The sequence below is a fragment of the Pygoscelis adeliae genome, unplaced genomic scaffold (genome assembly GCF_000699105.1).
Source record: "Pygoscelis adeliae isolate BGI_AS28 unplaced genomic scaffold, ASM69910v1 Scaffold112, whole genome shotgun sequence".
In the NCBI taxonomy this organism is placed as follows: Eukaryota; Metazoa; Chordata; class Aves; order Sphenisciformes; family Spheniscidae; genus Pygoscelis; species Pygoscelis adeliae.
In genome coordinates, this window is record NW_008824232.1 from 1,101,804 (window position 1) to 1,118,464 (window position 16,661).

Sequence of the window (16,661 nt, forward strand, 5' to 3'; positions counted from 1 at the left end):
CCTGCCCAAACCCATCTCCGTCCTCCCCAGGTTCTTTCAGCTTCATGTTCTCCTTCTCCTGGACCTGTCTGGAAAGTCCGTTCATTTTCCTTTTTGCTCTGTTGTCTGTGATGCTGTTGAATGTGGCTTGGTAGGATACGTGTGTCTGACACCTTTGTGTACCGCATTTGTGGAGAAAATGATTGTGAAGGATGCTAATTTGCTCTCCTTTCAATGGTTAGTACCTTAATCTGACAACTAATGTCTTGCCTTGTCAGTGAGCTCTAGCCTGCGTCTTTGTTTGGATTTAGAAAAGTAATTTACAGACTTCAAATTACTTGCTTTTACCATCATTTTGCTCTGTATTGAAAGGATAATTTATCAGCAGATATGTTTGTCCTGTGTATGCTGGTTATAAACTGTGAAATACTTTTTTCTCTATTACTCTGGTCAGGCTTGCTTGCGTTTTGAATATCAGTCTTTTTTGCCCTATTGGTTTGACACACAGCAGGATATACATTGGTGTCTCAGAGCTTTTGACGGTGGTGACTTCTGTTTTGTACATGGAGTCTGTTTGAGATGCCCATGCTCTGCTTTTTAATTTCACATTTTTCCCTTTACGCGCTAAAGAAGGGCTCATTGTGTTACTCAAATACTATTTCACAGATTTTGAACGTTCACCTTTGTACTTAAATGGGGATTTTCAGAGGAGCTGTCAAAAGTAACAAGTGATCCATCAAAGAAAAAAATTGGTATTTTATTGGACTATTCTCAAGGTACATGTTTGTATTTTTGTTTCTGGCTTGTGCTGGACCTTCTTTTTATTGCAAGTTAAAACATTACTAACAGCGAGGAGTGCTGTTTTCCCCTAAGACAAATAAACTGAGGTTAAATCATTCTGCTTTGCCTCGTGTTTACTGTCTCAGATGTATCGCGGCAGTTAGTATATTCTGATGTTGCCCTTTCCGAACAGCTCTATCCTTTTATCCTGAGGATCTGATAACACACTGAATCCTTCCCTGGTTATCAGGGAGCCCAAAAGACCCTGAAACCAAGAGGATCCCCTGGAAAAAAGTTACATCCTCCCAAATAATCATTCATAGCAAAGGTGAGAAGGTGAGGAACAGCACAACCCTGTTTAATGTGAGTTGAAATGAATGCATATGGATTTTTTGAACTTGGCAATGTCTTTTTAAACGCTGTTATAAATAGTCTTTTATAGCTTCTTAGGGAGAGATGGAAAACTTTGTTGTTGAGGCTCGAGAGAGAGGTACTCACAGTTGTCCCGTGCCGTAGTCTGCCACCGCGGTTGAGCATTGAGCACCAAGGCTCTGCACGGCTTGGCTGCATGCAGGGAAGTTTTACATATGGGGATGCCATATATTTATGGCATTTATATGGTTTGGTGGGAGACTGTCCATACAGACGCGCACTACCTGGGGTTTCTCCCAGCAGAGGAGGTGGAAGGAACCTGCCCCGGGTTTGAGGGAGAAGGTAGCTGGCAGTGGGGCATGGGCATCCCATGGGAGCTGTGCTGGGGAGGAAAAATGAACCCTGTGGGGCTTTCTTTAATGCCTGCTGTCTGTCCACAACTCCCTCCTAAGCAAGGCTGGGGGCCTCAAAGCCTTCATCACTGTGAAACGGCCACTGGTGTTCTCAAGCTGAGGTTAAACACCGTGTCCATGCTCAGAAAGGTGCTTGCTCCGTGCAGCGTCGGTGGAGAGCAGGATGGATGGGATGTGGAGAGGTTGTACATAGAGGTGAAGCTGCCGTTATGTGTGGCGTGTCGTATATAGTAGGGTGGTGACTGCTGGGACTGTAGCGCAGGAGCTAGCAAGAGGTCTAGGGGGCTTCTTCAGAGGCTTCTAGGGATGTCTGTAGCTGCAGTGAGCACGGTGACTTCCTTTCCTTCTTCCTTTTCCATTTTTTTTTTCTTTCTTCTTTGTTTGTTTGATGTATTTGTGACTCCTTTCTGCCTGGGAGCAGGGCTAAACCTAGCAGAAGATTGCCTGAAGGCATCCCCAGTCGCTGCTTGAGCAGTACCACTGCTCGTGGCTCATGGCTGCCTTTCCAATAGGGTCCCTGCAAGCAACCTTGTCCTGCAGGGAGAGGCTCTCATTTCTTCCTCCTCAGTTTATTCTCTTTGATTTTCAATTCTCTGTGCTTTCAGGCCTGGGTCCTCTTGGCCCTGGTGTGCTCACCCAGGGAGGGCTGCTGGAGGTGAGCAGTGGGAGCAGCATGCAGCCAGCTCAAACCCCGAGTGGAGGCATCTACGTGGGGTTTAGTTGGATCGGCAGTGAATCTCCCACCTGTCCCCACTTACCGTGCTTTGGTTTGCATTGAGCCTTGGTGCACTTGCACTCAACTCCTTGTGGATGAAACTTAGTGGAAAGATAGGCTCCAGCCCAAACGGGCACCCAACACATGAAACCGGGCTCGAGCTGGCCCAAAGGAATAAAAAGCCCTGAATCGAGGACCAAATGCTAGACTCCTCCCCAGCTGTTTTGCTCTGTAGGTCTTCTCCTCGTCCATGCTGTTTGCTGATGTATCCCTTGTTGGTCTCTTCTTGAGCACCAGTTCTTTCCTTAGCGTCTAAGCCTGGTGGTGATCCTACCCCAAAGTTTTCATGTTGTTTGCCAGCTCTGGGTACTTCAGAAAAGGTGCCTGAGTCCTTGTTAGGACAAGTGTTCGTGTTCTCCATCATACCACAATCATGGCTCCGGGGTGGTATTTGGCTATACAAAGCCATAAGTGACTGCCTGATTTGTGGAGATGAAAGGGTGGATACGCACCAGGAGCCTTAATGAGGCTCTGTGCTTGCTGGTGGCCCTGAAGAGCGGCGGAAAATCACCGGGCTTCCTTGGAAGCATTTCCTTGCAGAGTCCTAGGAGCAATGTAGGTGAGCCAGCAACACATGGATTTAAGCTGTGTCTCAGATAGTCCCCTGGCCTTGCCGTTGCTCAGGAGCAGATGTGGGGCTGGGAAGCAATTGCATTTCTTCCATACATGTGTCAACACATCCCAGGTTTTCCATCTTCTCCTTCTGTGCAGGAGAAACATCTGCCAACGTCATGGCAGATGAGCTCTTGGCCATGGCCAGCAGCCTTTCATGGACTCTGGTGGTCGCTTGCTGAGGGGACGGAGGAACGTCCCTTCCTTTTCGAGTCACCATTTGATTTCTTTTTCTGGGATTGGGCTTCCGGACATGCAGCTGAAGTGAGCCTTGGGCCCCTGTCACTTTAGATGTTGTTTGTTGGATAAACATGCCCTAACTGGAGATTTTACACTTAAATTTGTACAGCTGCAAAGGGCTGTATAAAAAGCCCCATAAAATTGCCTGGATTCATTTGGCTAAAGACTGCACTGGGTACATCAGCATCGAAATCCTTATTCAGCATTTAGATTGCGCTGTTGCCCTCAATATAAGCTTGCTTGTCCCATGATTTTCACTAATGCAAGTTTTCTCCTTGCTGTATTTTAAACTATCCTAATTAGATATTTTTTACTTCTGCCTTCAAAGCCTATCTGGGAAAACCCATCTACGGGCACTGGCTGCTAACACAGGCTTACTGTTGTTCAGCTTTATCTTTCCAGCTTGAATGGTTTAATAGGTCAGTCAAGTATTAAAATGGGATTTTCACTTGGATATAAAATCTTTTTTAAAGGGCATACTTTTTTTTTCCTGCAAATGCTTCATATTCTCTGCGAGCCTTTTGCTCCCATTGGAGGTTTTTATCTTGAATATGATTTCATATTTCTCTTTTTTCACCTGCTTCCCTGATGATGTGATTATAAGGCATATGTCAATATTTGAGGGGAATAGATTGCTGATGACTCCAGCTTCTGTTTAGTTTTATAAATCATCTTGGGGCCGCATGATCTCAGCAACTGCATTAGCAACTTGTGATTTCTGACGGGACTGCAGCCAGCGCGCTGCTTGGTGTCGGGCTCCCTTCGCTCTGAATATTCATTCCTGGTGTTTGCTGGTTGCTTATTGATTGCAAAACCCGGACTTTCCGGAGCCGTGAAGCAGCAGAGTGACTCGAAGACGACTCACACTCCCCGTTTCACGCTGGTGCTTGTCAGGAGTCACCACGTGCGATAGTTGGGGGATTTCTAAATGGCTCTGAGCCATTTTATCCTCTTTTACTATAGGAAGAAGTTCTGCACATCTGCATGTCCCCCAGTCTGTCAGTGCAAGGCGTAGGAGGGACTTCTTGTGTTTTAATCTGTGGTTTTCCATGTGTTCTCCCAGTTTGAGGGAAGGCTGAGCACAGGACTTGTCAATGCCTGAGACCATCAATGCCACTGCGATCAAAGAAGTCACATCTCTGCTGCTCCACCAAGAGCCACCCCAGTTGGAAACCCATGTCCGCCCCACCTTGCAGAGCTGCTGGTGGCCTGGCAGCCCCCACCTGGGCTTTGCCCAGAATTTCTTTCAAGAGATGGGCCAAAATGAGACTAAAGAAAAAGCAAAAGCGATGGAGGAAATCTTTCCTCATTTGCCCAAGTGTTTTTAACTCTTACCATTTGCCAAGCAGCGGCAGAGTGAGGAATGAACGGGATATTGCATTTTTCTGTGTCGGGAGAGCACAGGCATCGTTCACATTGCTCCCTTTGGGTGGAAAGCAGTGGGCATGAGCCGTGCCTACAGGGTTTGATATTCAGCAGCTGGATGAGCATGGAGTAGGCGTGGGCTTCAGTGCTGGCGTTTCCATCCTTTGGGGATGAGCCCACCTCTAGGTCTGCAGCCGTGAGCACACAGCGGTGGTGAACTGAGGTGCCTCGCACAAAACCGAGGAATTGAGTTATATTTCAGTACAAGCTCAAACACAGCGTGTACGTGTGTTTCTTGGAGACTTAACATGATATTACTCTGGTGAGCTGCTGAAGACGTTTGTTCGCTGCTCAGAAACGGCTTTCCCTTCCTCTCTTTCATCTTTTATTTTCTGTAAGGAGAACACAATAACGCTAAATGATTAAACCGGATTAGATTATTCTGCAGACATTTCCCTTCGAGCTGCGGCATGTGGCCGTTTCTCATCCCTCTGCCTGTGTTCGGGTGGGAAGAGGCATTGATTATATGGGAAATACTATATTATTTCTCTCTTCTCTCCTCACAGGTGTTTACAAAATATGGGAAATGCTACATGTTTAACTCAGGAGAAGAAGGACGGCCTCTTCTTACCACGGTTAAGGGTGGGACAGGCAATGGACTGGAGATCATGCTAGACATACAGCAGGATGAATATTTGCCAATATGGGGAGAAACAGGTAAGACCTTCTTTTTTCTCCTGCAAACATGCATGTACTGGTGATTTTTTTTCAGAAAGACCATCCCATCCTCCCCAAGCAATGTCTCGACCTAATAGCTCTTGAAAGCAAGAGGAGCCCAGTCTGTGTATGGAAATGAGTTGCTTTTCTTCTCAGTGTCTGCGGCTGCCAGTTGGGACGAGCATTTCTATAGTTCAGCTCATCAGCGAGCGCTGAACTTGGGTGTCTTGGCACCAAAGTTTGGGATGCCAAACAGGAGTGTCATTGCCTGTCCTGGGACAAGGGTGGGCACTTGTGGGTGACAAGAAGTGTGTTGTCTCCTTCAGATGCTCCAGCACGTCCCTCTTCCCTAGAAAGGCATTTCTGGGGGGCCACATTCAAGGTGGACCTCCAGCTGCTGTCTATGTTTTCCTCCTCCTTGAAATCTGGGGACATTCATTGCCCTCATTGTTGTCTTTGCGTGGGTTAGTGCTGCCTGGCTGGACGAAGGGCTTGACTCATTGCACTCGGAGCATTTGGGATGGATGGCATCTGTCCCCTAATAAACCCAACTGGGTTGGGCATCATCTGAAGAGCCAGTGTGCTGCACTGCAGCCCTCTAGTCCTTGCACAGAGAAGGGCAGAAGGTGCTGACCAGAAAGGCTGGGGCTGCGTGCTGTCTTCTGGATCTCATGGGTGGGGACGGCAGCACTCAGAGTGGATGTGGAAATGCTGCCTCCTGCAAGGGCAGCTCAGCAGCTCCCGTCATTCCGACCGAGCTGCCACGGTGGAAGCTCCTGGTAACATTGGTGCCAGTTTCTTTAATGAACCCTGCCACAAAAATGACAGGTAGGAGGCTGGACTCTGCAAGAGGGGTGACACGGGCAGGGGACAGCATGGGGAGTGACACGTGCCACCAAAGCCACCCATTCAGAGCAAGCCTTATCAGTTCTTCAGCAGCGGTGGCTGCAGTTTTCATGAACCCATGTTGACATTTTAAACAAAACATCCAAAAAAATGTTGGAAAAATTGCCAGCCTCTCTGCTTGTCTGGCAGTAGCACGGCAGAGCGTTGCGGTTGGAGTTTTTCAGGATGAGGTTGTGTTTAATTTTGGGTATCAGGAGAGGGAGAGGAGCAAATATCACTTAAGGTTTTGTGTCGCCGTCACTCCGTCATCCTGTGCAAATGAGCCCCTTTAAGCACCTTTCAAACTTCTGCTCAATAGCAAAGAGGAGAGTTGGTTGCATTCATTCAAAACTTAGAATTTATTTGTGTGGTGTTTGATTCTTTTGATTTAAACAGATTCCCACAGTCCCATCAATCATTTAAAATTGCACAGGCTTTTATAGCAAGAGTTTTGCTCGTACTCCAAGTCAGCCTGATCTGGCCCAGGTGAGGAGGAGTCAGTGATTTGAAGTAATCATTTCTGACTTGTTGCATTTGTTTGAAGCCTTGTCCTTTTAAAAGGCAAAACAGGTTCACAATACAGAGTGGGAAGATGAAGTGCATCTTCTGCCTCTGATGCTTTATTGCTTACAGACTGCCTTGAGGGAGCCTGTGGGGGGCGGAAAGCATTGATGGCTTGGAGGTATAGCAGGCTAGGACAACCCCACTGCAAGCTCTGTATGTTCAACTTTGTTGGGTTTTGGACCCCTCTGAGGTTCCCCGTGGAGACACAGACCTTGTGTCACACCGTTCTCGCTTTAGGCTTGCTTTTTGGAGCTGCCTTTTGGAGAACCTTTAGGAGGAACCCATCCAGAAATGCGCTGCCTTTAGAGCTGTGCTTTTCTATCACTGCAGTGCTGGGAAAGGTGGATCAGTCTTGACTGGGTAAACCAGACTCTCATTACACAGGAGGCAAAAAAAAAAAATATTAAGAAGCAAGTAGAGAAATCAATTGGGCAGACAAAAGATGAGGGAGGAGGATCAACCAGGTCTTGTTCTTGCCATCTGGCAGGGAAGCTGGGCAGGAGAGCCTGTGGCAGTGGGGAGGAGGTTTCCAGTCTAGTACCTCGACGTCTATGAGCATCACCATCATCCAGAGATTAGGTGGGATGGCAGCTTCTGCTCTGGTCACTCTCTTCAGACAACTTTCAAGCCCTGCGTGTGGCAAAGGTGCTTGAAACCTGCCATGGCTGTGGACTTGAAACCTAAGGGGGGAAAAAAACCAACCCCGAGTGCATTCATTTTTTTCAAAAATCTTGTGACTTTTAGGGTCTTTTGAGTCCCGACTTGACTTTTGACCACATGTGGAAGGGAGCAATGTACACCTTTGATTTTCAAGACGCCCCTGATGATGTCCTGCCTCCCGATGACCTCACCACTGCTAATCTCACGCGTATTTAACTTACATTTGTACTCAGCTAAAGATTACAGGCATAGGGAGGAATTCTCACGTCCCTAGAACTGGGTTGATATTATGGGACTGGATTGCGCTGGGGTAGTTATTAAGATCTCTATCTGACCGTGAAATGCTATAGGATTCAAGGCAAAACTATATAAATAGGGCTCTTAATTTGGTTAAATGGTGTAGGAGAGGCTCCTGGGTTTGTTGCAAGCAAATTTGGCCATGTTCTTACATGTCCAGGTAGAACTGGTACTTGACTTTGAATCTCATAAAACATTACACTTTGCCTTTCAACAAGAGACTTTTTCATCCTCCACATTCGTACAGCACCTTGTACAAGCTGTCTTCAATCTTCATTGAGCTCTCTGGACACTACCAGAATAAAAATATTAACTATAGTGGTTAATAGTTGCTGTTCCCATGGAAACATTTAACTCAGCTCTTAGTAGGTAAGTGAAGGAGTTGATGATTTCCAAATATTTGCATAATAATGTAAATGTGTTTGGAATTAAATCTCCTCAGCTGCTACCACTGGGACTGCGCAAACGTGGCTCTCCAGTGAAAAGCTTTGTCAAGGGCACGCAGCTCTTAGTAGTGAACTTCAACCCTTGCTATGGAAACTCTTCAGACACTTCTTGGGGTGAGATCTTTGCGTTGCAGTGCCAAAGCCACGTGTAGGCACGGGGAGGTCCAGCCATGGGGGTACTTCCAGGACGGAAGGAGTTGAGTTTTTTCTTCCCAGTGAGTTCATACCTCCGTTACAACCTGAGCCGTTCTGTTCTCTCTTTATCAACTCTTCAGACACTTCTACAGACTGGCTTTTCTGCTCCATTTTCCCAGTAGCCATCCTGTACCCAGCAGCTGCTCTTTTAGTTGCTTCTTAGGCAATGATTTGTGTGTGGTTGAGTTACTTGACCTTTTTTCTCCAGTTTCCAACTTCTGCAGTGCCCCTCAAACCTGGCTGCTCAAACCATTTCCTTTCCCAGCTGATTGTCCCATGTTAATCCAAGTTTTTCCCAGAGCTATCTGGAGCTGTCCCACCCGAGCTGCTGTCTCAGACATGGTGTTTGCACCCCGTTGGGGCTTCACAGGTGGTTAAGGTGGACCAACCTCCATCACCACAGAGAGCTCTTCACATGGAAGAGCATTTCTCTGGCCCATCGTGGTGGCCTTGGTTCATGCTTCCTGCAAGGGTCTGTCCCATAGAAAACAGCCACCCAAAGAACCCTCCACGCCCCAGTTCACTGCCTCTCCATCCCAGCCATGGCCAGGACACCCTGTGGGACCTTTCCTCCTGCACCCTGGGTCCCTCAGGCCCTCGTTGGCACAGGGCAGTTGTGGTTCTGTTGGATGCATGGCTGATTTTTGTCAATGCTAAGTTCAAACGCTGGCATCTTATTCTGTATTTAGTCCCGTAGCTGCTTTGCTTTTTGCTCCAGATTTGGAGACGCCATAAAACCGCGTTCTCCTTCACAGCCCCACATGAAGATAGTTGGCGCGTGGACTCCAAAAGCCTCCTTTTGCTGCTGGCTGCATGCCTCAGGATCTCTGCTTTCTTTTTTAAACTGTTCTTTGCAATTCAAATAAGAAGCGAAGAAGGAAAATACTGGTTCGTAGCTTGGGATAGGGCTGCTCCAGGAGCTGCTGCCACCATGTCACGTTGGCATATGCTTTGTAATACAAAAAGTGATTTCATTGTTACTGACTCGGCAAACAAAATGAAGTGTATTGTCACTCTAAAAAGACCTTTACTAAGTATCCATTAATATCTTGGGAAGCTGAAATATCCTGTCTAACAAGTTGCTTGTAATAGAAAACTGTACCTTTTGCTTGACTGTCTGCATATGCAAGCCCATTATTTGAACATGTTAAATTTATGGGCGGTCTAATTTTGGAATAGCGAGTGTACACAGGCTGCTTCAGTCTTGATTTTCAAGTGCAAAGAAAAGGGTATTTTGACTGTGTCTGGATGTCATGGCATCAGACAGCCTTGCCATCTTTGGGTGTGCAAAAATATTGTGTCAGGACTGTCAAAATCATGAGGCGTGTGGCAAAAAAAAAGATGATAAAAAGAAAACGAGCTGGAAATCTCTGTCTTCTGAATTTTGCACTTCTAGAATTTGTATTTTGTAGCATTTTACTTTAACCATGAGCGTACTAGACATGCAAAGAGTAGGAAAATAATTTGTGCTTTAAATATTAAATATTAATATTCCAGGTGGGAATCGTGATGCAAACAAACAAAAAAACCCTAGCAATCCTGCACGGAGGTAAAATGCAAGATGGAAAAAATTCATACCGGGGAAAACTCTTTCCAGTAACTGAGGGGGGAAACAACGAACCACAGACTCAGAGTAACGTAGGTGGAAGCTGCAGCCAGTCGTGCATATGGCACAGAGTCTCCCAAATTCTGCAGTTACGCATCTTTGTCTCAAGATTAGGTGCTGGGGAGTGGCGGGGCTGCGGAGGGTGTTTGTTTTATTGCACTTGATAGGGAAAGTGGCAGAAATGCAATCAAATATAGTAAAAGAAACTCTAATTTATAGCGGTGACTATTTGATTGGAAAGGGAATCCACTTCTGGTTAATCTTTCTGGAGTGGCCCAAGGTATTATATATTGACCTAATATAGCAGCACAGTAAATTGGAAATCATTTAGGCTACAGGGCTGTAAATAAGAAATACAATCAGAGAGTTCTGCGTTTGTGTTTCAGGAATTGTTGGATAAAGATGAACACTTCATACCAATTAATCAAGTAACACACTGAATTAAAAAAAAAGGGGATGAGAAACGCGCTGTAAAATTGCACTAAGAAGCAGCATGAAATCTGTAAAGCTTGAGGCTTCCATCCACTTAGGAGACTATCACATAGTATTATGGGCTGCTATTATTTAACTCGATAAAAAACACGGGCTACGAGCAAGACTTTTGATCTAGGTCATGCAGAGAAAGATCTCAAGCCTGTTTTCTTCACGCCCAACCCATTTGGACTGTAATTTATTTTTTTGCTTCCCAGTAGGGCTTTTTCACGCTGTTAGGAAGTGGTGGGTGCCAACCCCTGTCATCAAATGGTGGCTGCAAGGGAAAACCATCTGTTGGTGGCCGGAGGAAGCCCCTCTCCAGGGGGTCGTGGTTTGGGGAAAGGAAAAGCCAACGGTGTGTGGTGGGAGCTCAGGGACCAACCTCTGCCGTGCCCGAGGCACTGGATGCTCGCCCTCCCTCCAGGCATCGCTGCGGCATGTCTGTAGCATTAATCCAAATTAGCCAGAGGTGCAGGTGGTTTTGGTGGCATTGAACTTCCATGCCGCTGCTTTTCTTCCTCATTAAAGCCGCCTTAATTCCGCTGATCTCTTTCCATTTCCAAATTGAATTTAGATAAATTGAATTAATGTGGCTTTAATTTCCAACCGGGGTCTTCACACGAGCCCTGATACTGTAGAAGTTAGCCTGGATTTGTTTGCAGCTGCTGGCTGTTCTGGGAAAGGGCTGTTTGGGTCCTCCCTGAGTCTGTAAAAGGGGGAAAAGTGACGGTGGTGCCATCCATGCTGCGACGAGCAGCACTCCCCAGCCAGCCCCGATCTTCCTCTGGCTGCGTCTCCCCAGGGACTAGCTCGTGGTGGGATGCTGCAGAGCAGAGAAGTGCGCTGGGACATCGTGCCAACAACGGCACACGCCTCGCTTTGTGCCCAGCTTTGGGTAGGTCATATTTTCAAAAAGGTGCCTCTCTAGTGGCTTTTTTCTGGTGAAGACTATGTTATCAGCGCTGTGTTGAGGGATCTACTGCCTGCTCTGGATTTTAGGATCTGCCTGAAGTTTGGGATGCTCCAGGCATCCGTTCAAAGGGATTTGCAGCACCAATCATCCACATTCACTCCTTGCAACCAGCACCACAGCGATGCTTTTGGCTCCTCATTGCTCACAAAAGCCCTGATAACTTTTGGGATCCTGCAGCCAAGCCGCTGCGGAGAGGACATGGAGGGAGTGAGGGTGACCCCGGGCAGGTGCGGGTGGCTGGAGGCCAACGCTGCCAACCCTGAAAATTCATCTTGCAAAAGTTTACTGATGCGGGCACAAATTGAGAGCGTTTCCATGGTTTCTTTGATTTTGCCACCCCCACCACCCCCACCACCCTCTAGGATTTCATGCCAGGCAAAACAGACTTAAACAGCATCTCCATGCTGCTGAGATGGGTCTGCGGAGCGTTGTTCCTGCTGCACTACAGCATCTTATTGCAAGGATTTTTACAGCAAGGAGGGACAGTTGATTTAGCTCAGGGGTCAGATGTTTCCCCCGCTTTCCCCAAAGCCGCTCCAGCACTTGGTCTCCAGCTGTGCACCCTCTGTGCACGGCACATTAATAAGCCCAAGCCCTGGAGCATTTGATTTGCCAGCTGTGGAGAGGCACAAAGCACTCCCTGTCATTTACTTCTGCATATTAATATGAGTAGTGGTGGCTTCATAAATACAGGCCTCCTTTTGCTTACAAAAGATCTGAATTCAAGTGGTGGAGGAGGCAGCCTGGGCTCCCCCAGGTCACGGCTGCAAACCTGACGGGCTCCTGGCGTGGTCCGAGGGGCTGTTTCGGATTTACACCACGGGGAATTGTCTGCAGGCTTTAAGCCGCTGGTTTTAACTGAAGAGTTTGGGGGGGAAAAGGAAAAAAGACACTGGTTTGTGCATCTGCTTCATTCACAGCTTGTGGAGTTTGAAGTCGAATAATTATAATTAACATAAAACTCATCTGTAAATATAAAATAAGTGGGAGATGACCTGGGAATGGAAGAAGCGATGGGTAGCAGCAGGTATGTGCCATGGTAGGATGGTGGGCTGCGGCAGTGATTGGTGGTGGCTTGCACGGGGATATCCTACACACGTGTTCATGCAAAACCCTGAGCACGTTTTAAAACCGCTTCCTAAAAGTCGGTGTGGTAGTGCTGACTCCAGGGCTTCCCAGAGCTGTTGCAATTTCTTCTCCATTACGGGGATGTTGCGAGCGGTTGCCTCCTGCGTGCAGCCGCGGCTGCCTTAGGCAGCTTTTTTGCAGATGAAACTCTTGTTTTCCTTGGAAGGGTTGGTTCTCAATTTCGTTTATCAACTAAACTAAAAAAGGAAAGGAAAAAAAAAAGGAAGAAAGGCAGGGCAAGGTGTGTCTAAGAGCAACTTGCCTTCTCCAGCACTTTTTCAGCCCAGAGCATTTTCACCAGCTAATTAACAAACGGTGTGTGTACGTGTAACAGCGCAGGCGGATGAAATGCTGCTCCCTCTGGAAGGAGGAAAGACCAAAAAGGCTTTTATTATTCACGGTAAGAATACATGATGGTTTAAGATGGAGGAAATGATACTGAATTCATCTGGAAACTGCAGCGGGGACTTGGGGAGCTGGAGGGGGACGGCTTTGCTTGGCATTTAACCAGGGCTCTTGGGTTAATGCCCTCTGTTATTACAAAAGAAGCATCCCGGGATCCTGAATTAACAACTTCCCCTCCTGATTAGCTTCAGCTAATCTTTTATTAAGGAATGCCAGATAAGACACACTGGCACCTTCGCTGCAACTTTATTCGTGGTCTTCAGGGGATGTGGCAGTGCGCTGCCTTGCTCTCAGTTGTGCCTGGGGCTTCACTAGCTGTTGGCCCCTAACCGTTCGCAGGGCAGTGCACAGATTTGGTAATGTCATGCTGTGGCTGAGACATCCCTCCCCGGCTCCTCTCCCACCCAACACCTTTTCTCCCAGCAAGCCGGAGCAGAGAAATGAATCTTGGCTGGAGTTGAATTTCAATTTTTGCAAGAGCATAGACCCCCAGAAAGGCACAAAATCAAAATCTGAGTAAGTCAAGACAGCTACAAAGCTATAAACCTGATAGCCCCCATCACCAAGGGCGAGCCTCGTGTATCGGCTGTTTATGAAACTGCGAGGTTGACTCATGGTAATCGGTGTGTTCAGAGCCCTGCACAGACACCTCTGTGCCAGAAATATTTTAGATTACAGTCTGCAGTGAGAGCCCACAAAAGTGATGAAGAAGATTGAACTAGGGCAGTAATTTGTTGCGTGACATCAAACTCGTCCTTAGAGAGTCAAATTACCCTCGCTGCTTACGTCCCTTTCTGCAAAATGAAGTAGAGCTCCCTGTGCATAAACCTTCTCTTGCTTAAATATAAGCTATTAAATGCTGCCACGAAACGACTTCTGCTGAACCGCAGTCAGTGCTGCTGCAAAGGGAGAAGGCTGCTTTATTTGAAATGATGCCAAGGGTTGGCATTGCCAGGCAGCAATAATTAGCCAAGGCAATAGAAAAACACCCCAAACCCCAATGACACAGGGTTGATTCATCCTTCTGAAGACTTGAACGTCCAAAGAGATAAATGGTACCTATAAAGCAGCAGTGGCCTTGAGCATAAATAACACTGAGGGGTTCGGGCCAGAACAACTTGTTGCTTTTTTGCAATAGGAAACTCTGATCTCGGATCAACTCATCAAAGGCAGCTTGACCTTTAGGAGGCTGGTTGGTGTCACCTAAAGGGAGGCATAAAATGTGCTGCGTCTTGGACCTTTTCCTAATGAGAGGAAGAATTCATTCAATTAGCCAGGTTTCCTGGGGAGAAAAGGTCAATGTTATTTCCACCTTCCACCAGCCCCCTGACAACCAGAGCATCCACAAAATTAGGCTGCCACTAAAAATCAATTACAGTTGCCTGAGCACACTCATCAATAGTGCCGGAGTGAAGAGAGGCAGCTCAAAGGTTACTTGGGTTTTTGTGTCTGGGCTGTGTCATTAAGGTTGTCACATAACTGATATACTCCTCTTCGTGGTGAATTGCTCTCCGGGGCCTCTCGATGTTATCATGGAGCTGGAGAGAGCCAATGCAGTTGTTGAAAAAGCTGTTTTTTCTCTTGCGATGCAGCAGGTACTGCTGTTTCCATGCGCCCAGGAAATTGTCAGGGGCTGATCTAGGCTCAGATTGCCCCAAGGATTGATGTTGGCCATCCAACAGGGCTTGTGGAATGAAAGGACTTGGGTGGGGGGAGATTTCAACTTGGTATTAAAATCGAATGGTTGTTTGTTTTTGATAAATAGGGGAAAACATTCATTTGTAGCCAGTCTTTAAGCTTGTGGATTTCTGAGCCCGAAACAGGTGCTTTTTTTAGCCATCCAGAAGACTATCTCAACAACTTTGACAGCTGGTAAGCGAACACGAGCCTGAAACCTGTGGGCTTTTTGCAAGGGATTTCCTCACCGGGCAGCGCAGGCGGGTCAGTACCATCCCCGTGTTTTGTCCATCAGCCCCTCTGGTCCCCAAGATGAGACTGATGCTGAGGTCCTGGCCCACGAGCTCGTTTAAGGAGTGCGTTTCAGCCCATCCTAGTGCAATCAGCACATCATGCAACGTCCTCTAGGTCCAATTTGTGCCAGTTTGGCAGTTAGACACGCAGAATTAAAAAAATAATAAAAAATCGCAGTGCTTGTCTGCTGCAGGTATCTCATCTCCTCCTTTCCCAGCACCCAGCCCCCTATACAGGCACGTGTGCGCAGAGCGGTTAAGACGTGGCTGGGAAAGCTGCTCCTATTCCTGTGCTCCTGCTTGAGAAGGTGAGTGAGCTACTGTGACAGCAAGGCTTTATCCTCCGTAGGACTGGTATTAGCAAGCACAGTCAGATGTCCCCAGTCACATAATGTTGTTAAACTGAAGGCTGTAAATACGTATCAATGACTTAATGAGAAAATCCTTTAAGGCATGTAGATGCTTCAAAAGCTTTTCTTAAAAAAAAAAAAAAAGCCCTAAAGTCAGGAAATGTTCATTTAAGGCAAAACTAAAGGAATAAAAACTAGAAGCTGGCTTTGGGAAATCTGGTAGAGCAAAGATAAGGCACCTAAAATCAATGGATACATGTTACAAAGCAATGCCATGCAGCATTAAAATGAAATATGCATTTCATGCTGCAGCTTTCATTCGAGTCTTTGTGGCTGGTGTGTAAAGTTAAATGTCCGTAGCTGAAATATGAGCACTCAAAATAGTGAGAATTTGTGGGGTAGTAAGGAGACATGAGAAGAAGCCTGGCATGGCCAGCGCTGGGGCTATCGGCCGGTGCCCGAGTGGCTGACGCTGAGGTGACAAGGTTTGGGAGCTGCTGTCTGCAGCCTCAGCCTTTGCTGTCCCAGGAGCTGCAAAGGTGCCTGCAAACATCTGATTTTTCTTGCTGTTTTTTCTGAGCACTAGGAGTGAGGTATCAGTGACTCTGAGGTTTTGGGATGCTCTCTGGATGCACCAGTTTTACGTGAGGATAATCCAGGTCATTACCCCCCCCTGTCTGGTCTTGACCTTTCCCCGAGTGTCTTCATTTCCCTCCTGGAAGACGAAGAGCTCAGCACATACTAATCAGTCTCACAGAGATACCAGGAGATTTTGTGGCTAGAAAGCGCTTTGAAGATAGAAGTCTTTTGCAAGTGCTAATTAAATTTAATTATATTAATCTCTTTGGTGCAGGGATCATCGTTTTGCTCCGACTTTGTCCAGCCCGTAGCAACATGGGCTCCAGCTGACGTCTGAGACCTCCCAGGTGCTTCCTAAGGCAAATTGCTGTAGTCCCCGTGCGGTGTAAAGCTGTGCTGAGGATGACGGTGGAAGGATTTTCTCCTCCTGTAGATGCTCTGGAAGCGTTTCACTTGCGCTGGGCAACATGAGTAGAGACCGACAGTCTTCTTTAAAAACATCATGGCTTTGGCCAGCTCTGAAGGAGCAAATAAAAGATGTCTTTCCTGAGATAATGCAGGACTTCGTGAAAGAAATTGAGGAGCCCCAGTGCGCACATACCGTGTAGGAGCGCTCTGTGGGGGTTTTGTGCAACTCTTGGTGGCCACTTTTTACCTCATTTCATAGGATCACAGAATGGTTTGGGTTGGAAGGGACCTTTAAAGGTCATCTAGTCCAACCCCGTGCCGTGGGCAGGGACATCTTCAACTAGATCAGGTTGCTCAGAGCCCCGTCCAACCTGACCTGGAATGTTTCCAGAGATGGGGCATCCACCACCTCTCTGGGCAACCCGGTCCAGTGTTTCACCACCCTCAGCGTAAAAAATGTCTCCTTTG

The 16,661-nt window shown here is 47.1% G+C and overlaps 1 protein-coding gene across 1 annotated transcript in view; it reads left to right on the forward strand.

Moving 5' to 3' along the window:
- The window catches only part of ASIC2 (acid-sensing (proton-gated) ion channel 2), a 514,796-nt gene that overhangs the window by 460,106 nt on the left and 38,029 nt on the right, over nucleotides 1–16,661 (forward strand). The window contains exon 2 of the mRNA XM_009334888.1: nucleotides 5,103–5,253. Coding sequence (XP_009333163.1) covers nucleotides 5,103–5,253 — 151 coding nt within the window. The remainder of the gene's footprint in view (nucleotides 1–5,102; nucleotides 5,254–16,661) is intronic.